Source organism: Pristiophorus japonicus, chromosome 2 (genome assembly GCF_044704955.1).
Source record: "Pristiophorus japonicus isolate sPriJap1 chromosome 2, sPriJap1.hap1, whole genome shotgun sequence".
Classification (NCBI taxonomy): domain Eukaryota; kingdom Metazoa; phylum Chordata; class Chondrichthyes; family Pristiophoridae; genus Pristiophorus; species Pristiophorus japonicus.
In genome coordinates, this window is record NC_091978.1 from 275,967,180 (window position 1) to 275,991,821 (window position 24,642).

General features: G+C 48.8%; 1 protein-coding gene across 5 annotated transcripts in view; it reads right to left on the reverse strand.

Moving 5' to 3' along the window:
* Nucleotides 1-511: 511 nt before the first annotated feature.
* lratb.1 (lecithin retinol acyltransferase b, tandem duplicate 1) overlaps nt 512-24,642 on the reverse strand; it is a 309,269-nt gene continuing 285,138 nt past the window's right edge. For 3 of the 5 annotated variants that reach the window (XM_070871414.1, XM_070871410.1, XM_070871412.1), the window contains 3 exons: nt 11,066-11,427; nt 3,596-3,686; nt 2,729-2,813 (listed from right to left, as the gene is read on the reverse strand). In XM_070871414.1, coding sequence (XP_070727515.1) covers nt 3,658-3,686; nt 11,066-11,427 — 391 coding nt within the window. In that variant the 3' untranslated portion in view covers nt 2,729-2,813; nt 3,596-3,657. Of the gene's footprint in view, nt 2,814-3,595; nt 3,687-11,065; nt 11,428-24,642 lie in introns of all 5 variants that reach the window. The other 2 variants (XM_070871411.1, XM_070871416.1) reach the window with 2 other exon arrangements.

The following is a 24,642-nucleotide window of genomic DNA, read 5'->3' on the forward strand; positions in this document are numbered from 1 at the left end:
CAAAAACTCTCCCGCCCCTACTTTTTTATTTTGTTTCTCTGTTTCCCATAGCAGCTGGTAATCATTCTGCCATTCACACCCTATCTAGACTCATCTTTTGTTTCCTAACTTGTGCTATTACCATCTCAATTTGGCGCATCATCCCTTCTACCTCTCAAATCTCTTCTCCTTCCACCCTATCACAGACTTTCCCTTTTGTTCTTTCCATCACCTCCCCCTTTCAGGGCCCCAGCACTTCCTTAAGAATCTGTTACATTTCCAACTATTGCCAGTTCTGACTAAGGGTCATCAACCTGAAACGTTAACTCTGTTTCTCTCTCCACAGAAGCTACCTGACTAGCTGAGATTTCCAGCATTTTCTGTTTTTATTTCAGATTCCAGCATCCGCTGTATTGTGCTTTTGTGTTTGTAATGGAAAAATTATCTTTATCTTACAACAGTTTCTATTCAGTTGTTTCTCTACATTAAAGAAAACTTGAATACAAATTTCAAAAACTGTACTTAGGTCATGTTTATTTCCTTTTTTTTTAAAGAGGCTGTGTATGTATACAAAACTGAGACATTACAGTATATTAACATTTTGTAGATTGCTTTGTATTATATAAACTTCATAAAGCAAATTAAACCGAATCAGTGTTATGTCCTGCTGTTAGTTCAATTTAAAAACTATAGTTCGATAGTGAATCCAACTAATTATCTCGCCTAAAATAAAAATACAAAATGTGATTGTAATGATCTCGCCTGTTTTTTTGAGTTAAAAGGGAAAATATTTTAATTGCTTCCCCCATGAGATAAAGCTTCAATGCAGATATTATAGAAAGCGGGGCAGACAGACGGGGGTCGCTGGTTCATTTGGCGTTAATGAGGTGCTAAACGTCGTCATCAGCCTTAACAACCCGCTTACCCTGACCATGAAACCGGCACGATATTGAAAAAGGCCTCCCGCCATGTGTCAGCCTGTTTCAGGTGGTAGGCCCCTTCTAATGAGCAAATCGGGGTCCCTTAACATAAATACGACCCGATTGCCATTTTAGGTTGGAACTGATCAGAATCGTGGCCCAAAGAGGCTGAGCAAAAGATTGGGATTGTGTTTTTTTGGGGGGGAGGGAGCAGGACAAGCCATTTGCCGCCGAACACTCAGAATGGTGACAGGTCTTATCACAAGTACCAAAGGACCAAAATATGAGGTTCAACCTCAATTTGAAGCCGACTCAACTTAACAAATGTGTGCAGTAGGTGTGTATAAGGGTTATGGGTTATAACATTGGGCAATTCCACTGGAAATATTATTGGTTGAAATTGTAATTTGGAGGATTACGTAGGTGTCTTGGGGAGACTAAATCACGCCTGAGTCAAACGCTTCAACGAAAACATCAATCATTTTGTCAAAAAACGAAAGTTGGCAAAATATAACCCATTTATGGGGGCCATGGTTAAAAATCTTATGAAAAGCAAAGAAGATTTGGTTAAGTTAGTTCGGTTGAAACGGTACGTGTTTGTAGGTTTTTAGAGAAGTCGTTTTATGGATAACTGCACAGTAACTAAACCACGAGACAACATTGTCGCCCGACTATCAACTACCGCCCACTGCACCGGGATCCAGCAGTACTGCGACCAGAAGAATTTAACTCAGTGTTAACATAACAACAACGACGCCAGAACTGAATACTTTTGAGATCCATCTCCCAGTCATTCGAGATTCAACTATCTTGCGAGGGCATATGTCCTTAAATTCAGTCCTTCATCTCCAACTTCCCATGATCTCTTCCTAAAGTTCATGACTAGGCAGGAATTCTGTAAACACTAAAATAGTAAATTAATTCGTTTGGTACAGTTAAATCACGTTTATAAATGCGCATATTACATCTATTTATTTACAGCATATTGAATGTTATTTCGAATGGCACTTTATTGATCCATAAATGCATTTGTTGACATGGAGTGCTGGAGCAAACTGATGTATTGTCTTTTAACACTCCACTGATTGTTCCACGACATGACCGTTAAAGAATGAGGATACATCACTGGTACCAGCGCAATATACCGCCGAATTAGTCTGATTAAGGAAGATTCACTGACTCCATGTTGAAACCTGTCCAACTGGACTTTCTTTTCGCTTTCTCAAAATGAGGCCATTACCGACGACAGTGGTTGGCACATCTGTTGTTTTGACAATGCCAATAGCAGCAGTGTTCATGTAACAGATTTCTGTGCTTTTGTTCAGGCACTTCACAACTGTGGATCAGTTATTTAAAATAAATTAACATGTGGCGTGTACTACAATTGAAAGGTCAGGCACAGGAAATACGCCGGCCGCAGCATGTTTGGCCGGTTAAATACGCCTAACAAAGAATGGTAACATACGTATAGCATCGCATTAGCACAAATTAATGATGTACTCCTAACAGGCAAATTCGATTTTCATAAACTACAGGGGACAAATCCGGAATAATTAAAGTGACTCGTTATTTAATTAAAGGGAAAAAAACATTCACAATTATACATTAACAATGTTTAGTTCAATGACAAGGCAGTTAAAGAATGCCTAAAAAAGTGACAGGATGATATTGTTTTAATTTCCTGCGGTTCATATAGTATTCCCTAAGACACTTATGGCATCTATCTTTGTACAAGCTGCAATATTCGTTAAGAGTGGGGAGATGCACCAGCAAGGAATGCCGCGCGCTAGAGCTGTGTAGGCGGAATCTGCACACTTTCGGCATCCTACGTCTCGGCTATTCCTCTATCAGAGTTTTCAGATCAGGAACGTGTTTCAATTGAAAGTCTAATAGCATCTGTCCATATGCTTTGCCCTGTAAAAAAAGTTTTATTTTTGTTAGTACAGTAGTCTGAAAGATTCTTTGCGCATTTTATTTAAAACAATCCTCTTTAGAAATGTTTGTATTCAATTAAAAAAAGTTCAGATGTAGCATTTGGGGGAACGGGGGATTGTTGTTTGATTGCAGTACAATCAGATTTTAACGAGTTAAATCCACGGTCTTGGGAGAATTGCTCTGGCCGCTATGGGTAGCGAAATGGCAGTATTAGAACGGTACGTGCTTGCCATATCAGTACTTCCCTCTATTTTTAAACTCGCGGTTACTGAACTCTAAAACACGCTATTCTTTTAATTCTCAGCGTCCGGGAAACTTGCATATTTTCATATTTCTAGCAATTAATTAGGCCGAAACAGTTCACATTGCAATTCAATCAAAAATGTTTTCATTTGCATGATACAGGCAAGGAATGACTTTCCAAATTCTGTTTTTGGGGCTAGCTATTTAGTAGTATCAGAACTCAAATGCAGCGCTGGAATTGTATAAATAAGAGTTACTGGGCAAAGCCGCCTTGCAAATGTCCCAGCAACATCCCATCATTACTTTTGCAAATCTTACAACTTAAAATAACTTTGTCTGTTTCAGTGTTAAGGAAACTTCTTTAAAAAAAATGCAGTTGTTTCCTGGGCGCTTGCGTTGTTGCAGCAATTGATTCAAACAACAATCTTTTTCCAATTACCAACTTGCCTGGACCATCATCCAGTGACACATCCTCGTAAAGCACGAAGCACAGACAAGTGTTTAAACTGGTTTTATACCTGCGGGTCACTCCTTAAAGATGCAATGCCCCCGCCGCCCAAAGAATTTTTCAGCACGAAATTTAATCCCTGGATTCCCGGAAGGTCAAATCTGAGAACAAAGCAAATTGTTGAAACATGCCAAATCCACCAGTACTTATGCTAAAAACATTTACTGTAAGCTATTTCAACAGGGTCTGTCATCAAACTGGGGGCTCAACTCAGCACATTTGTACTAAGTTTTGGAAAACGCAGTGGCGTTGGCATTCTATTTATACCGAATTTGATGCACAGCCGTGGCTGTCACATCAACAGTTTTCAATTCTGGCAAAATAGTCCACACCGCAACTTTAACGAACATTCTTTCTCTCAAATTGTGACATATCCGCTGAGTATTTCCAGCATTTTCTGTTTTTATTTTCAGCAGTGTGATCTCAAATAGACACTAAGGCTGATGGTATATTGCAGCTACAAATCTCAGGCTGGTTGGGTGGAATTATAATGCACAGCCAGCAGAACTCTGTTAGACTGCCAACTTGTACTCCAACCCTCTAGCAATAAAGGCAAACATTCCATTTGCCTTCCTAATTGCTTGCTGTACCTGCATGCTCACTCTCTGTGTTTTTGTACTTGGACACCGAAATCTCTCTGGACACCAATATTTAAGTTTCTCACTATTTAAAAAATATTCTGTTTTTCTATTCTTCCTACCAAAGTGAATAACCTCACATTTCCCTACATTATACTCGATGTGCCACCTTATTGCCCACTCACTTTGTTATGTCCAGAATAAAGTAATGTGATTGAGTACTGTAGACGTAAGTGTGACCTTAGTCTCTTTATTCTAACTCCAGAGTGTTGGTACAGCCTGGGAGGCCTGCTTATATACAGTGCTCCCAAGGGATGCTGGGATCCCTTGGGACTCCAACAGATACACCCTCTGGTGGCGGTAGAATGCTGGTTACACAGGGTTGCATACATAACATCACTCCCTCCCAAAGTCAATAGTACACTTATTTACAGGGTGAGACGATCTGGGGCTTTTCGCTCCCTAGTCAATCGTCTCAGTACAAATGCTGGTGCAGGTGAGTTGGTTGGTTCTTTACTGGGCTGCTGCGCAGCTGGTCTTGCTGGGCTGCTGGGGATGATGAGTTCAGCTTCGTGGTCAACCGTGATGTCGGTTGCCACTTGCGTGTGTGTCGGAGGGTCGAAGTTGGTGGTGTCCTCTTCAGGTTGCTCGTGGCTGTCTGTGAATCGCAGTTTGGTTTGGTCCAAATGCTTTCTGCAAGTTAGTCCATTTGCGAGTTTGACTTGAAACACCCTACTCCCTTCTTTGGCTATGACAGTGTTAGCAGCGATTTGGGACCATGTCCATAGATGAGTACAAATACAGGGTCATTGACTTCAATATCGCGTGACAAACATGCGCGATCATGGTACATGCTTTGTTGATGCCGCCTGCCCTCAACGTGATCATGGAGATGAGGGTGGACGAGAGAGAGCCCTGTTTTGAGCGCCTTTTCATGAGCAGCTCGGCTGGGGGAACCCCGGTGAGTGAGTGGGGTCTGGTGCGGTAGCTGAGCAGGACTTGGGACAGGCGGGTCTGCAGGGAGCCTTCCGACATGCATTTCAAGCTTTGTTTGATGGTTTTGACTGCCCGTTCTGCCTGGCCATTGGATGCGGACTTGAACGGGGCAGATATGACGTGCTGGATCCCATTGCAGGTCATGAATTCCTTGAATTCAGCGCTGGTGAAGCACGACCCGTTGTCGCTGACAAGGACATCAGGCAGGCTGTGTGTGGCAAACATGGCTCGTAGGTTTTCGATGGTGGCAGTGGACGTGCTTACAGACATTATTACATACTCAATCATCTTTGAATAAGCATCCACAACAACCAAGAACATTTTGCCTAGAAACGGGCCTGCAAAGTCAATGTGGATCCTAGACCATGGTTTGGAGGGCCATGACCACAAACTTAGCGGTGCCTTCCTGGGTGCACTGCTCAGTTGAGAGCAAGTGTTGCATTGGTGCATGCAAATCTCCAAATCTGAGTCGATGCTGAGCCACCACACATGGGATCTGGCTATAGCTTTCATCATTACTATGCCTGGGTGGGTATTGTGTCGGTCACGTATGAACGTTTCCCTGCCTTTCTTAGGCAAAACCATGTGATTACCCCACAAAAGACAGTCCGCCTGTACGCCGCTGGAATGGCTTGATCTCTTCATGCCTCTCCACTGGGATACTGGACCAGCTCCCATGGAGGACACAGAATTTAACAAGGGACAGTAAATGATCCTGGCTGGTCCAGGTCCTGATCTGGCGGGTCATAACGGGTGACTTTTCGTTTTCAAATGCATCCAAGAGCAAATCTGCAGGCTGTGCCATTTCCACCCAGGTGGTGGGCAATGGTAGCCGACTGAGGGCATCAGCACAGTTCTCAGTGCCTGGCCTGTGGCGAATTACATAGTTATATGCAGACAGCGTGAGCACCCATCTTTGGATGCGAGCAGAGGCATTGGTATTGATACCTTTGCTCTCTGAGAATAGCGATATGAGCGGCTTATGGTCAGTTTCTAACTCGAACTTAAGCCCAAACAGATACTGATGCATTTTTTTACCCCATAAATGCATGCCAGAGCTTTTTCAATCATGCTGTAGGCCCTTTCGGCCTTGGATAAGCTCCTGGAAGCATAAGCGACCGGTTGCAATGTCCCCGATTCGTTTGCTTGTTGTAACACACACCCGACCCCATATGAGGACGCATCGCAAGCTAGCACTAAACGTTTACAAGGATCATACAGGACAAGCAGTTTGTTGGAACATAACAGATTTTGGGCTTTCTCAAAAGCTGACTCTTGTGATTTCCCCCATACCCAGTCATCTCTCTTGCATAGCAACACTTGTAGAGATTCTAGCAAGGTGCTTAACCCTGGTAGGAAATTACCAAAATAATTGACGAGTCCCAGGAACGACCGCAGCTCTGTCACGTTCTGTGGTCTCAGCGCGTTCTTGACGCCCTGCGTCTTGGCGTCGGTGGGTCTGATGCCGTCTGCCGCGATTCTTTTCCCAAGAACTGACCTCTGGAGCGAGGAAAACACATGCCGAGCATTTCAACCTGAGTCCCACACGATCTAGCTGACTTAAAACCTCTTCCAGGTTCTGCAAGTGTTCGATGGTGTCCCAACCTGTGACCAGTATATCGTCCTGGAAAAGCACGGTACGCGGAACCGACTTTAGCAGACTCTCCTTACCCTTTGAAAAATAGCTGCGGCGAATCAAATCCCAAACGGGCATCTATTGTAGATGAACAGACCTTTATACGTGTTGATGCAGGCGAGGCCTTTCGAAGATTCCGCCAGCTCCTGCGTCATGTAGGCCGAGGTCATGTCCAACTTGGTGAACGTCTTTCCTCCTGCCAGCGTCACAAATAGCTCGTCTGCCTTGGGTAGCGGGTACTGGTCCTGGAGCGAAAATGATTAATTGTTACTTTATAGTCCCCACAAATTCTGACTGTGCCATTGCCCTTGAGAACCGGAACAATCGGACTGGCCCACTCGTTGAACTGCACTGGCGCGATGATGCCTTCTCGTTGCAGCCTGTCCAGCTCGATTTCCACTTTCTCTCGCATTATATATGGCACTGCCCGTGCCTTGTGGTGGATGGGTCGTGCACCGTGAACCAAGTGGATCTGCACCTTCGCCCCGAGAAACTTTCGATGCCTGGCTCAAACAATGACGGAAACTTGCTCAGAACCTGGGCACGTGAGGCGTCATCGACGAACGAAAGCGCTCGGATGTCGTCCTAGTTCCAGCGGATTTTACCCGGCCAGCTTCTGCCGAACATTGTGGGGCCATCTCCTGGTACTATCCAGTGGTAGTTCGTGCACTGCTTCATCATAGGAGACTTTTACTGCTGCGCTGCCAATTACAGGGATCAGCTCTTTAGTGTAAGTTCTCAGCTTGGTGTGAATGGGGCTCAGCTTGGGCCTTTGTGCCTTGTTACACCACAGCCTCTCAAAGACCTTTTTGCTCATGATGGACTGATTTGCACCTGTGTCCAATTCCATGGATACTGGAATTCCATTCAGTTCAACGTTTAACATGATCGATGGACATTTCGTGGTGAAGGTGTGTACCCCACACCTCTGCCTCCTCGGTTTGAGTCTCTAGTTCAGTTTGATCCATCATGGATTGGTCTTCCTCTGCAATGTGGTGGTTTGCAGGGTTTGCAGCTCATCTGCACACTCGCTGGAGGTGTCCCATTGTTCCACAGCCTTTTCACGCATAGTGTTTGAAGCGGCATTGATGGGCTCGATGATCACCTCGCAGTGCCAACAAGATGTTAACAGTCTCGCATTAACGCTTGATGGCGGACTCGGAGTCATCTGAGGTCGTGCAGCTGCTGGCATGTACGTTCTGCCATATGCATTCCTGCCTGAAAACGATGTTACTTTGTGTACAGTACTTGCCGAAACATCTTCATGCTGCGAAATTTGTTTGGTGTTATCGCTGGTGGACATAAATGCCTGGGCTATCGTTATGGCTTTGCTCAGGTTCAGTATTTCAACAGTCAATAGTTTGCGAAGGATGCCAAGCACAAAAAAGTCTCGAAGCATTTGCTCCGGGAATCCACCAAATTCACAATGTCCTGCAAGGCGCCTTAGTTCGGCGATGGAGCTCGCCACTTCCTGGCCTTCAAACCGTTGACATGTGTAATTACCATCAGAACGCTCTCCTTCAGATTTAGGTGCTCCCGGACCAGCGTACACAGTTCTTCATACGATTTGGTTATTGGTTTCACTGGAGCAAGAAGATTCTTCATGAGGCCATAGGATGTTGCCCTGCAGACGGTGAAGAGGATCGCCCTTCGTTTGGTAGCATTCACACTCCCTTCCAGCTCGTTGGCTACGAAGTATTGATCGACTCGCTCCACGAAGGCCTCCCAATCGTCCCCTTTTGACAATTTCCCCAGGATACCAACAGTTCTCTGCATTTTTGTATGATGGTTCGTTATCTTGTCACCAGTTGTTATGTCCAGAATAAAGTAACATGATTGAGTATTGTAGACGTCAGTAAGTGTGACCTCAATTTCTTTATTCTAACTCCAGTGTGTTGGTACAGCATGGGAGGCCTGCTTATATATAGTGCTCCCAAGGGATGCTGGGATCCCTTGGGACTCCAACAGATACACCCTCTGGTGGCGGTAGAATGCTGGTTACATAGGGTTGCATACATAACACACTTAACCTATCTATATGTCTTTGCAGGCTCTTTGTGTCCTCCTCACATCTTACTTTGTATCGTCAGCAAACTTGGATACTGTTGTATTCCTAACACAGATGAGGTTAAGATAACAGTGACCTCAGTCTTTAATAAGACACTCCAGAGTGAGGACCAGGCCTGAGGGGCCGGCTTATATACAGTGCTCCTAAGGGATGCTGGGATCTCTTGGGACTTCAGGGGATGAGCTCCCTGGTGGCGGAACATGGGAGTGCATGCTTTACAGATACACAACATCACTACCCCCAAAGTCAAAGTGAAAACTATTTACAAGGTGAGGCGGTTGGGAGCCTTTCATTCCCTGGTGGACTGCCTCGGTACAAATGTCTGTTCTGGTGTGTTGGCTGTGCCCTCGCTGGGCTGGCGTGTTGTTGGCTCTGCAGGGCTGCTAGGTGAGCCTGGCCTTGCTGGGCTGTTGGGCGTGATGGGTTCGATTTCCTGGTCCGGCGTGGTGTCGTTGATCCTTTGGGTGTGTGTTGTGGGCTCGAAAAAGGTGATGTCTACTGTGGGTTGTTCAGGGCAGTCTGTGAACCGCAGCCTCGTTTGGTCCAGGTGTTTTCTGCAAATTTGTCCATTGTCTAGTTTGACTACAAACACCCTATTCCATTCTATAGCTATCACCGTGCCCATGATCCACTTGGGACCATGTCCATAGTTGAGCACATACACAGGGTCATTCAGATTAATTTCCCGTGACACAGTGGCGTGACCATCGTTTACATTTTGTTACTGCCGCCTGCTCTCTACCTGATCATGCAGGTTGGGGTGAACCAGCGAGAGTCTGGTTTTAAGTGTCCTTTTCATGAGTAGCTCAGCCGGGGGCACCCCTGTGAGCGAGTGGGGTCGTGTGTGGTAGCTGAGCAGCACTTGGGACAGGCGGATTTGGAGTGAGCCTTCCGTGATTCGTTTAAGGCTCTGTTTGATTGTTTGTACTGCCCGCTCTGCCTGCCCATTGGAGGCTGGTTTAAATGTGACATGTTTGATCCTATTGCGGGTCATGAATTCTTTAAATTCGGCACTGGTGAAACATGGCCCGTTGTCACTGACCAGTATGTCAGGCAGGCCGTGGATGGCAAACACGGCCCTCAGGCTTTCAATGGTGGCGGTGGTGGTGCTTCCTGACATTATTTCACAATCAATCCATTTTGAAAAAGCATCCACCACTACCAAGAACATTTTACCGAGAAACGGGCCCGCATAGTCGACATGGATCCTCAACTATGGTCTGGAGGGCCAGGACCACAAACTTAGTGGTGCCTCTCTGGGCGCGTTGCTCAACTGAGCACACACGCTGCATTGCCGTACACAGGACTCTAAGTCAGAGTCAATACCGGGCCACCACATGTGGGATCTGGCTATCGCTTTCATCATTACTATACCCGGGTGTGTGCTGTGGAGATCCGAGATGAATGTCTCCCTGCCCTTTTTTGGTAGCACTATGTGGTTACCCCACAACAGGCAGTCTGCCTGAATGGACAGCTTGTCGTTTCACCGTTGGAACGACTTGATTAGCTCTTGCATTTCAATGGGGATGCTGGCCCAGCTCCCATGCAGTACAGTTTTTTTACTAGGGACAGCAGAGGATCTTGGCTGGTCCAAGTCCTAACTCGCGGGCCGTGACAGCTGATTTATCAATTTCAAACGCTTCCATGACCATCAACAGGTCTGCGAGCTGCGCCACCATCAACAAGTTTGCAGGCTGCGCCATTTCCACCCCCATGAAGGACAATGGTAGCTGACTGAGAGCATATGCACAGTTCTCAGTGCGTGGCCTGTGGCAGATGGTATAGTTATACGCTGATAGCGCGAGTGCCCACCTTTGTATGCGGGCTGAGGTATTAGCATTTATCCCTTGTTTTCAGTGAACAGGGATATGAGGGGCTTGTGATCGGTTTCCAGCTCAAATTTAAGGCCAAACAGGTACTGATGCATTTTCTTTACCCCGAACACACACGCTAATGCCTCTTTCTCAATCATGCTGTAGGCCTTCTCGGCCTTAGACAAGCTCCTGGAAGCTTAGGCGATAGGTTGCAACTTCCCCGCAACGTTAGCTTGTTGTAATACACATCCGACTCTGTACGACGACGCATCACATGCTAGCACAAATCTTTACACGTGTTATACAATACAAGCAGCTTGTTGGAGCATAAAATGTTTCTGGCTTTCTCAAAAGCAATTACTTTTTTTTTCCCATACCCAGTTCTCACCTTTACGCAATAACATATGTAGGGGCTCGAAGAGGGTGCTTAACCCCGGTTGGAAGTTACCAAAATAGTTGAGGAGTCCCAGGAACGACCGCAGCTCTGTGACGTTCTGTGGCCTGGGCGCGTTCCTGATAGCCTCTGTCTTGGCGTCTGTGGGCCGAATGTCGTCCGCCGCGATCTTTCTCCCCAAAAACTCCACTTCTGTTGCCATGAAGACGCATTTCGACCTCTTCAGCCGCAGTCCTACGTGATCCAGTCGCTGGAGGACCTCCTCCAGGTTTTGTAGGTGCTCGACAGTGTCCCGACCCGTGACCAATATGTCGTCCTGAAAGACCACCATGCGTGGTACCAACTTGAGTAAGTACCTGTAGCGAGAAACGATTAATAGTTACTTTACAATCGCCGTAAATCCTGACCGTGCCATTACTTTTGAGTACTGGAACAATCAGGCTGGCCCACTCGCTGAATTCCATTGCAGAAATGATGCCCTCGCGTTGCAGCCTGTCCTGCTCGATTTCCACTCTCTCCCTCATCATGTGAGGAACCGCTCGCGCCTTGTAGTGAATGGGTTGTGCCTCTGGGACCAAGTGGATCCCCACCTTCGCCCCGGAAAAGTTTCCAATGCCTGGCTCAAAAAGGGAAGGAAATTTGTTAAGAACCTGGGTACATGAGGCCTCATCGACATGTGATAGTGCTCGGATATCATCCCAGTTCCAGCGGATTTTACCCAGCCAGCTCCTTCCAAGCAGTGTGGGGCCATCGCCCAGGTCAATCCAGAGTGGCAGTTCATGCACTGTGCCCTCGTAGGTGACCTTGACCATGGCACTGCCCAGGACAGTGATAAGCTCTTTGGTGTACATTCTCAGTTTCGTGTGAATGGGGCTCAGGGCTGGTCTGAATGCCTTGTTGCACCACAGTCTCTCAAACATCTTTTTACTCATGATGGATTGGTTAGCGCCAGTGTTCAGTTCCATGGCTATGGGTAAGCCATTCAATTTTACGTTTAGCATTACAGGTGGACATTTCATCGAAAGTGTGTGCACCCAGTGTACTTCAGCATCTGCCTCCTCTCTCTGAGGCTCGAAATTGCTTTGATCCACCATGGACCAATCTTCGTCTGCCACGTGGTGGTTAGCAGGTTTTTTCGTTGGAGGTGCCCCATTGTTCCACAGCTCTTGCAAACATACCCTTTGAAGCGGCATGAATAGGCTGAATGGAAGCCTCCACAACGCCAACAAGGTGTGAATTGCCTTGCATTCATCCTTGGTTGCGGATTCTGAGTCATCTGGGTCACCTGAGGCCTGCTGGCAGTTGCAGACTCGTGGTTTCTGCCCTGTACATTTCTGCTCGCAAACACAGTTCCAGTTAATTTATGAACATTGCTAGCACTTGTGTGCTGAGAGATTTGTTTGGTGTTCTCACTGCTGGACATAAACGCCTGTGCTATCGCAATGGCCTTACTGAGGGTCGGTGTCTCTACAGTCAAAGGTTTTCGTAGGATGGTCTCGTGGCCAATGCCCAGTACAAAAAAGTCTCTGAGCATTTGCTCCAGGTAGCCATCAAACTCACATTGTCCTGCAAGTCCCCTTAGCTCGACGACGTAGCTCACCACTTCCTGACCTTCAGATCGCTGGCACGTGTAGAACCGATACTTCACCATCAGCACGCTCTCCCTCGGGTTAAGATGCTCCAGAACCAGTGTACACAGCTCCTCATACGACTTATCTGTGGGTTTCACCGGAGCCAGAAGATTCTTCATGAGGCTGTAGGTCGGTGCCCCGCAGACTGTAAGGAGGACCGCCCTCCTTTTTGCAGCGCTTCCTTCTCCGTCCAGCTCATTGACTACAAAGTACTGGTCTAGCCGTTCGACATAGGCTTCCCAGTCCTCACCCTCCGAGAACGTCTCCAGGATGCCCACAGTTTGCTGCATCTTTGCGTTGGATTCCTATACTCGTCGCCAATTGTTGTATTCCTAACACAGATGAGACTGCACACAGGGAGGTTAAGGTAACAGTGACCTCAGTCTTTAATAAGACACTCCGGAGTGAGGAACAGGCCTTAGGGGCTGGCTTATATACAGTGCTCCCAAGGGGTGCTGGGATCCCTTGGGACTTCAGGGGATGAGCTCCCTGGTGGCAGAACAGGGGAGTGCATACTTTACAGATACACAACAGATACATTGCACTTGGTCCATTCATCCAAGTCATTAATATAGATTATAAATAGCTGAGGCCCAAGCATGGATTGTTGCGGCACCGCACTAGTTTCAGCCTGCCAATCTGAAAATGATCCGTTTTCTGGTCATCCTTTGCCCACTTCTAAAGCTCTCCCCATCCTCAGGTTTCCTACTAATCTTCGCAACATTGTAAGCCTCTTCTTTTAATCTAATACTATCCTTAAGTTCTTTAGTTTGCCACAGATGGCTCACTTTTCCCGTGGAGTTTTTATTTCTCAGTGGAATGTATATTCGTTGAGAATTTTGGAATATTTCTTTAAATGATTGCCAATGCTTATCTACCGTTATACCTTTTAATCTAATTTCCCAATCTAAGTTAGCCAACTTGTGCCTCATACCTACATAATTGGCTTTGTTTAAGTTTAAATCTCTTGTGTCTGATTTAAGAATGTCACTTAACCTCAATGTGAAATTCTATCATATTACGATCACTCTTTCCTAGAGGATCATTTTAGGTTGTGAATGTGGGGAATTACAGAGAAAATGAGTCTTTAAACCAAAAGCTGGGAGAACAAACATTCCCTGGGTTCAGAAGAAGAATGCAGGAGAGTAGTTAAACAATCAACTTATGTGGGAAGAATAGCATGTTCAGTCATTTTTATATTAAGTGAAAACAAATTGTACTGACTGAATGAGTCCCATCATAATTGATGCTTGTCATATTCAGTTGCTGTGAAATAATGTAGCTTAATGATTTGTATCTGTCCTCAGCTTACTAAGTGTTTTCCTGGTCTGCCTGCAAGAGGATTACAACAACAACAACTTGCATTTATATTGCGCCTTTAACGTAGTGAAACAACCCAAGGCGCTTCACAGGAGTATTATGAGATAAAAATTTTGACACTGAGTCGCATTAGTAGAAATTAGTGCAGGTGACCAAAAGCTTGGTTAAAGAGGTATGTTTTGAGGAGCGTCTTGAAGGAGGAAAGAGAGATAGAGAGATGGAGAGGTTTAGGCAAGGAGTTCCAGAGCTTGGGACCTAGGCAACAGAAGGCAAAGCCACCAATGGTTGAGCGATTATAATCAGGGATGCTCAAGAGGGCAGAATTAGAGGAGCACAGGCATCTCGCGGTGGCTGGAGGAGATTACAGAGATAGGGAGGGGCGAGGCCATGGAGGGATTTGAAAATAGGATGAGAATTTTGAAATTGAGGCGTTGCTTAACCGGAAGCCAATGTAGGTCAGCGAGCACAGGGGTGATGGGTCAGCGGGACTTAGTGCGAGTTAGGACATGGGCAGCCGTATTTTGGATCACCTCTAGTTTACGTAGGGTAAAATGTGGGAGGCCAGCCAGGAGTGCAATGGAATAGTCAAGTCTAGAGGTAACAAAGGCATGGATGAGGGCTTCAGCAGCGAATGAACTGAGGCATGGCGGATATGGGCGGTGTTACGGAGGTGAAAATAGGCGGTCTTAGTTAAGCTGTGGATATGTGGTTGAAAGCTCATTTCAGGGTCAAATATGACGCCAAGGTTGAGAACAGTCTGGTTCAGCCTCAGACAGAAGTTGGGGAGAGGGATGAAGTCATTAGCTAGGCAATGGAGTTTGTGATGGGGACCGAAAAGAATGGCTTCAGTCTTCCCAATATTCAATTAGAGAACATTTCTGTTCATTCAGAACTGGATGATGGACAGGCAGTTTGACAATTTAGAGACCAAGGATGGGTCGAGATAAGTGGTAGTGAGGTAGAGCTGGGTGTTATCAGCGTACATGACTGATTAGCGAGGCATATGGGGCCACTTGAAAGCAACAAATATTTTGTTCGGATCACAAGGTGGGGTTGTAATGTTACATCCATGGGTTACACTATCGTAAAAGTAAACATTGGGTAGTGCGAGTCTACTTCACATAAAGAGCAAGGGATCCATTTCAAGAAGCAATTGATGACATTGAATCTGAAAAGATATCTATGGCAGATGTTAATTTTTAATAGTGTTTCATGTTAAATATGCTACTGTAAGCCCAATTTAGAATAAGCAAGGCACATTTGAGATGTTTTTGGCTTGCTTTCACTTCACAACAATGTCCGTACAATCATTTTAACCTACCTGGGAGTCAAACTCTGGTAAAACGGGAAGCTAGAGTAGGAGATGGATTGGGGGAAAACAGAAAGGACATATTGGAAGCAGCTGTACAAATGATCTATGTGACAAAGAAATCCATGTACTCCTTGTATTTAGCATTTGAGGTGAAGGTAGAGGGAGCAAGGAGAGTTGACTTGGGCTTTAACTGTAGAGTATCTTCGGAACATCATAGTTTCAAAGCACGTCAAGCCAGCGATTACTCTCCATGTAAAAGTATGGACCACCTCAATAGTACACTACACCAATCTTGTAATGTACATTGAGTCCTTATTAATAGATAAATTATATAAATCACTCAGTAATTTGGCTCTTGCTGATTGATATTTCTTGTGCTCAAAAATCACAAGACTTTGTGGCTGATGGGATGAAAGTCGCCACTGTTTGATGGATCCTATGTAAAATGAGTTCTGAGGAAAGATTTTCCTGTCCTCTCGGATCCTGCACCTTAAATGCACTGCTCCTGCCCAGTTCCAAGAATGCCAGGATTGTGTGTCGTGGGAGTCTGCATGACACATGGACACCATTGGCACAAGTCTGGTCCTGGCAGTGCCTTGCACCAGTGAAAGCAGCAGAATAAAAAGGCATTATTGCATGTTGGGTCTTGGAGGTCAGGACCCTGCCAATGGAAAGAGTCAGAAATATCAGCCCTCTGCGCAGATTCAAGTTCCTGGTGGGTATGGATCTCCAGCACAAAACTGCATTAATTCTGTTTTTTTATTCATATTTGGGATGTGGGCATCACTGGCAAGGTCAGCATTTATTACCCATCCCTAGTTACCCAAGAAAGTGGTGGTGGGCCATCTTCTTGAACTGCTGCAGTGTAGTGGTTTGATATGATTGTGTGGCTTCACTTCAGAGAGCAGTTGGTGTGGGGCTAGAGTGACATATAGGCCAAAGTAGGCAAGGACAGCAGGTTTTCTTCCCTAAAGAACATTAGTGATCAGTTGGGTTTGCAGCTTCATGGACACTGTTACTGATAGCAGCTTTGCAACAAAATTCTAGATAAAACGGAATTCAAATTTTCAAACTGCCATGGATTTGAACTTGCATCTCTGGGTTATTAGTCTAGCACCATTAACACTACAATACCATACACAGTGCAGTTCCGTGTTGTCTAGTGCAAGTCTGAGTATTGGGAGAAATTCTGCAAAATTTTATTTATCTTGCTCTAGTTTTTATAAAGCTTTTCCCATCCTATCTGGGTAACTTTCAACTTTTTATTTGAATTAACAAGCAATTTAGGAGTCTTATCTTATGAATCCATTTCATCATTCTAAAACAAATGGTGAGACTTACTACAATTACGCAGCAGACTACTGAAGTCGAACAGATCTTGGGGATGGTGAAAATGAGATATAAAAGTGTAATGTATGCACTATGAGTATGCTCACAGGTTTGTAGAGCTTTTGAGGGCCGGACAATCCACGATAAAATCCATCTGGTCTGGGACCTTGTCCACCATTCTCAGGAAGCTGGTCTGTCGGTCGCCTTCCTTTCCCTAGACCAGGAGAAGGTGTTCGACAGGGTGGATCACAAGTATCTGTTTGGAACTCTGCGCGCTTTCGGGTTCGGGACGCATTTTGTTGCCTGGATCCGACTTTTGTACGCGGAGTGTCTGATTAAGGTTAACGGGTCTTTGACGGTGCCCCTTTGCTTTGGGAGAGGCTTGCGCCAGGGATGCCCCATGTATCCGGCCAGTTATATGCCATCTGCGTGGAGCCTTTCCTGCGTCTCCTGCGGAAGAGGTTGATTGGACTGGCTCTGCAAGGACCGGGCGTGGAGGTCGTCACCTCGGCTTACGCCGATGACGTGCTCCTCATAGTCAAGGATCCCGTTGACCAGCGGAGGATGCGTGAGTGCCAGGAGATTTACTCGGCCGCATCCTCCGCCAGGATCAATTGGGAGAAATGTTCCGGACTCCTGGTGGGCCAGTGGCGGGTGGACTCCCTGCCGGAGGAGCTCAGGCCTTTTGCCTGGAGCACGACCCATCTCCTCTATCTGGGAGTCTACCTTAGCCCCGACGAGGAAGCCTGGCCGACGAACTGGCAAGAGCTGGAGGCCAAGGTTGCCGCTCCCCTAGGGCGCTGGACAGGACTGCTCCGAGTGCTGTCCTACAGGGGTCGAGCGCTAGTCATAAACCAGCTGGTGGCTGCTATGCTGTGGTACCGGCTGGTCACTTTGACCCCTCCCCCTGCGTTTGTCACCAAGATACAGAAGAAGCTGGTGGACTTCTTCTGGAACAACAGGAAGCACTGGGTCTCTGCTGCAGTCTTGAATCTCCCGCTTAGGGAGGGCAGTCAGTCGTTGGTGTGCGTTGGCACCCAGCTAACGAATTTTCCGTCTTCAGACCCTGCAGAGATACCTTTACGTCGAGTCCCCTCCTAGGTGGCGTGCGCTGGCAACGTATTTCTTCCGCCAGCAGTCGAGCCTCAATTATGACGCGCAGCTCCTGTTTGTGAGCATGGGGGGCGTCAGGACCGCTGTGCAGGGCTGCCTGTCTTTTACCAGGAACTCACCAGGGTCTGGAACAAAGTCACCACCAAGCGCAGCTCTCTACCGTCTGGAGTGGCGGCTGTCCTGCAGGAGCCGCTGCTCAGGAATCCGTACCTCCACGACCGCGGTTTTAGGTGGCAGGCGGACGAGAGGGCTGTGGCTGGCAAAGTGACCAGGGTCAGGGACCTGCTCGATGGCGGAGGAGCGGGCTGGATGACACCAGACATGCTGGCACGGCGCCTAAATTCGGCCGACGTCTGCCGCGCGGCCGATGCCATCGAGTCGCTTAAAACAGCGTTGGGCCCTGACTTTGTTAGGTGTGTCGAGGAGGCTCAAGCACGTGGGGAGATCCCGTCCGAACTGACCCCCGTCCGGACGGAATTTCTCATCGCGCCAAGCCCCAAAACCTCCCTCGGGAGCCAGCGCCTCACAACTTGAGCCGCCTCAGGGAAATCCCCTCCGTGCCTTTCAGTTCTGCGCGGAGGGGTTTCCTGTACGGGCTGCTCCTGCACATCCTCAACCTTGCCATCCAGACACGCCATGGCGCACCATCTTGCCGTCCGGAGGAGGTGGGGGTCCCCGATGGAGTGCACTCTACGCGGGAATTCTCCCACGATTTATCGGGGACTTGGCCTGGAGGGTGTCGGAGCAGTCCCATGCAACTAATTTTTAAGTCAGTTCACGGGCTCCCAGGCCGCCTGCAATTTCTGCGGTCTGGAAGAGTCCATGTTCCATGTTTTTACTGAATGTGCAAGGTTGCAGCCCCTGTTCCATTATTTAAAGGGGCTGCTCCTCAATTCCTGGTTGCACTTCAGTCCCACACTCCTGATCTTTAGGCACCCTGTGTGGAGGGGAGCGGGTAGGTCCGAGGGCCTCCTCGTAGGACTGGTCCTGGGCACGGCCAAGGGTGCCATCAGCCGGTCCAGGCAGCGGGCAGTCGAGGGGTCGTTCAGCCTGACTGCCTGCCTCTCTTCCGCGGTTACATCCGGGCCAGGGTGGCCTTGGAGATGGAGCACGCGGTGTCCACCGGTACGCTTGCGGCCTTCCGCGAGAGGTGGGTGCCGGAGGGACTGGAGTGCATCATCACCCCGGCAACCAAATTTTAATTTGATTTTATATGTTTTAAAGTTTAATTTGTTTTATTGCTGGTTTTAGTGTCCCTCTCCCCTTTCATAGGGGGCACTTGCATAATGCATGATTTTAATGCCCCCAAAAAAACAAAAAACCCCACAAAAAACACAAACAAAAACAAACAGAAAAAAAGGACCTTGAAAAATGTTTGGAGTGTCCCCCAGATCAGGGGGCACTTGATTTAACTGTCTATTTTGTTTTCCAACTAAAAGAGTTGTAGAGCTTTTGAGGGCCGGACAATCCACGACAAAATCCATCTGGTCTGGGACCTTGTCCACCCAGGAAGCTGGTCTGTCGGTCGCCTTCCTTCCTTTCCCTAGACCAGGGAGTGGATCACGAGTATCTGTTCGGAACTCTGTGCGCTTTCGGGTTCGGGATGCATTTCGTCGCCTTGATCCGACTTTTGTACGCCGCCGCGGAGTGTCTGATTAAGGTTAACAGGTCTTTGACGGTGCCCCTTCACTTTGGGAGAGGGGTGAGCCAAGGATGCCCCATGTCCGGCCAGTTATATGCCATCTGCGTGGAGCCTTTCCTGCGCCGCCTGCAGACGAGGTTGCCGGGACTGGCTCTGCAAAGGCCTGGCATGGAGGTCGTCCTCTCGGCTTACGCCGATGATGTGCTCCTCATGGTCGAGGATCCCGTTGACCTACGGAGGATGCGTGAGTGCCAGGAGATTTACACGGCCGCATCCTCCGCCAGCATCAACTGGGAGAAATGTTCCGGACTCCTGGTTGGTCAGTGGCGGGTGGACTCCCTGCCGGAGGAGCTCAGGCCTTTTGCCTGGAGCACAACCCATCGCCTATATCTGGGAGTCTACCTTAGCCTCGACGAGGAAGCCTGGCTGGTGAACTGGCAAGAGCTGGAGGCCAAGGTCGCCGCTCGCCTAGGGCGCTGGACAGGACTGCTCCAAGTGCTGTCCTACGGGGGTCGAGCGCTAGTCATAAACCAGCTATGCTGTGGTACCAGCTGGTCACTTTGACCCCTCCCCCTGCGTTTGTCGCCAAGATACAGAAGAAGCTGGTGGACTTCTTCTGGAACAACAGGAAGCACTGGGTCTCTGCTGCGGTTTTGAGTCTCCCGCTTAGGGATGGCAGTCAGTCGTTGATGTGCGTCAGCATCCAACATGCGACTTTCCGTCTTCAGAACCTGCAGCGATACCTTTATGTCGAGCCCCCTCCTAGGTGGCGTGCACTGGCAACATATTTCTTCCGCCAGCAGTACAGCCTTAATTACGACACACAGCTCCTGTTTGTGAGCCTGGGGGGGGGGGGGCGTCAGGACCGCCATGCGGGGCTGCCTGTCTTTTACCAGGAACTCATCAAGGTCTGGAACAGAGTCGCCACCAAGGACACCTCTCCACCTCTCCACCGGCTGTCCTGCAGGAGCCGCTGCTCAGGAATCCGTGCCTCCACGACCGTGATTTTAGGTGGCAGACGAATGAGAGAGCTGTGGCTGGTGAGGTGACCAGGGTCAGGGACCTGCTCGATGGCAGAGGAGCGGGCTGGATGGCGCCAGATGTGCTGGCATGGCGCCTAAACTGGGTCGACCTCCGGCGCGTGGCCAATGCCATCAAGTCACTAAAAACAGCTCTGGGCCCTGACTCCGTTAGGTGTGTCGAGGAGGCTCAAGCACGTGGGGAGATCCCGTCCGAACTGACCCCCATCCGGATGGAATTCCTCATCGGCACCAAACCCCGGAACCTCCCTCGGGAGCCAGTGCCTCATAACTTGAGCATCCTCGGGGAAATCCCCTCCGTGCCTTTGAGTTCTACGCGGAGGGGTTTCCTGTACGGGCTGCTTTTGCACACTCTCCACCTTGTCATCCTCGTCTCCGTCCGGACATGTCATGGCGTACCATCTTGCCGTCCGGAGGAGGCAAGGATCCCCAATGGAGTGCACTCTACACTCCATAGGTCAGGGGTTAGAGCACAGGTCTTGTAAACCAGGGGTCGTGAGTTCAAATCTCACTGGGTCCTACTCAAAATGAGCTCAGTATTTAAATTCACCGTCAGTTAACAATGTCTTGTCATTTAAAGTTGGCATACAGGTGCAGCAGGCGGTAAAGAAGGCAAATGGTATGTTGGCCTTCATAGCAAGGGGATTTGAGCATAGGAGCAGGGAGGTCTTACTGTAGTTGTACAGGGCCTTACCTGGAATATTGTGTTTAATTTTGGTCTCCTAATCTGAGGAAGGACGTTCTTGCTATTGAGGGAGTGCAGCGAAGGTTCACCAGACTGATTCCAGGGATGGCTGGACTGACATATGAAGAGAGACTGGATCAGCTGGGCCTTTATACACTGGAGTTTAGAAGGATGAGAGGAGATCTCGTAGAAACATACAAGATTCTGAATGGACGGGACAGGTTAGATGCGGGTAGATTGTTCCCGATGTTGGGGAAGTCTAGAACCAGGGGACACAGTCTTAGGATAAGGGGTAGGCCATTTAGGACTGAGATGAGGAGAAACTTCTTCACTCAAGAGAGTTATTAAGCTGTGGAATTCCCTGCCGCAGAGAGTTGTTGATGCCAGTTCATTGGATATATTCAAGAGGGAGTTAGATATGGCCCTTACGGCTAAGGGGATCAAGGGGTATGGAGAGAAAGCAGGAAAGGGGTACTGAGGGAATGATCAGCCATGATCTTATCGAATGGTGCAGCAGGCTCAAAGGGCCGAATGGCCTACTCCTGCACCTATTTTCCATGTTTCTATGTGGGAGTCCTCCCTCTATTTACTGGGGACTTGGCCTGGAGGGTGGTGCACGGAGCAGTCCCGTGCAATAAATTTTTAAGTCGGTTCATGGGCTCCCAGGCCGCCTGCAATTTCTGAGGTCTGGAGGAGTCTGTGTTCCACGTTTTTATGGAATGTGCGAGATTGCTGCCCCTGTTCCACTAAGGGGCTGCTCCTCAAATTCTGGCTGCACTTCAGTCCCACACTCCTGATCTTTGGGCACCCTGTGCAGAGGGGAGCGGGTAGGTCCGAAGGCCTCCTCATAGGACTGCTCCTGGGCATCAGCTGGTCCAGGCAGTGGGCGGTCAAGGGGGTCGTTCAGCCTAACTGCCTGCCTCTCTAACGCGGTTACATCCGAGCCAGGGTGTCCCTGGAGATGGAGCACGCGGTGTCCACCGGTACGCTCGCGGCCTTCCGCGAGAGGTGGGCTTCTGAGGGACTGGAGTGCATCGTCACCCCCAGCAATCAAATTTTAATTTCATTATTATTGTTTAAAGTTTAATTTGTTTAATTGCCGGTTTTAGTGCCCCACCCCCTTTTTAGCCAGGGGGCACTTGTATAATTTGTGCTTTTAGTGCCCAACATCCCCCCCCAAAAAACCAAAAAAAAAACCCAAAAAAACAAGGGGTCACTGGTTTGAAAGTGTTTGGAGTGTCCCCCCCCCCATCCATCTGGTCCGGGACCTGGTCCACCATTCCCAGGAGGCTGGTCTGTCGGTCGCCTTCGATTCGCTAGACCAGGGTGGATCACGAGTATCGGTTCAGAACTCTGCGCACTTTTGTGTTCAGGACACATTTCGTCGCCCGGATCCGACTACTGTACGCCGCCGCGGAGTGTCTGATTAAGGTTAACGGGTCTTTGACGGCGCCCCTTCGCTTTGAGAGAGGGATGCACCAGGGATGCCCCATGTCCAGCCAGTTATATGGCTTATGTGTGGAGCCTTTCCTGCGCCTCTTGCGGAAGAGGTTGACGGGACTGGTTCTGCAAGGACCGGGCGTGGAGGTCGTCTTCTCGACTTATGCCAATAGCGTGCTTCTCATGGTCGAAGATCCCGTTGACCTGTGGAGGATGCGTGAGTGCGAGGAGATTTTCTCGGCCGCCTACTCCGCCAGGATCAACTGGGAGAAATGTTCCGGACTCCTGGTGGGTCAGTGGCGGGGGTCTCCCTGCCGGAGGAGCTCAGGCCTTTTGCCTGGAGCACGACCCATCTCCTCTATCTGGGAGTCTACCTTAGCCCAGACAAGGAAGTCTGGCCGGCGAATTGGCAGGAGCTGGAGGCCAAAGTCGCCGCTCGCTTAGGGCGCTGGACAGGACTGCTCCGAGTGCTGTCCTACAGGGGCCGAGAGCTAGTCATAAATCAGCTGGTGGCCGCTATGCTGTGGTACCAGCTGGTCACTTTGACCCTTCCCACTGCATTTGTCACCAAGATACAGAAGAAGCTGGTGGACTTCTTCTGGAACAATAGGAAGCACTAGGTCTCTGCTGCAGTTTTGAGTCTCCCGTTTAGGGAGGACAGTCAGGTGTTGGTGTGCGTCAGTACCCAGCAGGCGACTTTCCGTCTTCAGACCCTGCAGAGATACCTCTACATTGAGCCCCCTCCTAGGTGGCATGCACTGGCGACGTATTTCTTCCGCCAGCAGAATAGCCTCAATTATGACTCGCAGCTCCTGTTTGTGAACCTGGGGGGCATCAGGACCGCCATGCGAGGGCTGCCTGTGTTTTACCAAGAACTCATCAGGGTCTGGAAGAGAGCCGCCACCAAGCGTAGCTCTCCCCCATCTGGAGTGGCGGCTATCCTGCAGGAGCCGCTGCTCAGGAACACGACCACGGTTTTAGGTGGCAGGCGGACGAGAGGGCTGTGGCTGGCGACGTGACCAGGGTCAGGGACCTGCTCAATGGCGGAGGAGCGGGCTGGATGGCACCAGACGTGCGGTGCCGAAACTGGGCCGACGTTTGGCGTGCGGCCAATGCCATCGAGTTGCTAAAAACAGCGCTGGGCCCTGACTCCGTTAGGTGTGTCGAGGAGGCTCAAGCACGTGGGGAGATCCCGTCCGAACTGACCCCCATCCGGATGGAATTCCTCATCGGCGCCAAACCCCGGAACCTCCCTCGGGAGCCAGTGCCTCATAACTTGAGCATCCTCGGGGAAATCCCCTCCGTGCCTTTGAGTTCTACGCGGAGGGGTTTCCTGTACGGGCTGCTTTTGCACACTCTCCACCTTGTCATCCTCGTCTCCGTCCGGACATGTCATGGCGTACCATCTTGCCGTCCGGAGGAGGCAAGGATCCCCAATGGAGTGCACTCTACACTCCATAGGTCAGGGGTTAGAGCACAGGTCTTGTAAACCAGGGGTCGTGAGTTCAAATCTCACTGGGGCCTACTCAAAATGAGCTCAGTATTTAAATTCACCGTCAGTTAACAATGTCTTGTCATTTAAAGTTGGCATACAGGTGCAGCAGGCGGTAAAGAAGGCAAATGGTATGTTGGCCTTCATAGCTAGGGGATTTGAGCATAGGAGCAGGGAGGTCTTACTGTAGTTGTACAGGGCCTCACCTGGAATATTGTGTTCAATTTTGGTCTCCTAATCTGAGGAAGGACGTTCTTGCTATTGAGGGAGTGCAGCGAAGGTTCACCAGACTGATTCCAGGGATGGCTGGACTGACATATGAAGATAGACTGGATCAGCTGGGCCTTTATACACTGGAGTTTAGAAGGATGAGAGGGGATCTCATAGAAACATACAAGATTCTGAATGGACGGGACAGGTTAGATGCGGGTAGATTGTTCCCGATGTTGGGGAAGTCTAGAACCAGGGGACACAGTCTTAGGATAAGGGGTAGGCCATTTAGGACTGAGATGAGGAGAAACTTCTTCACTCAAGAGAGTTATTAAGCTGTGGAATTCCCTGCCGCAG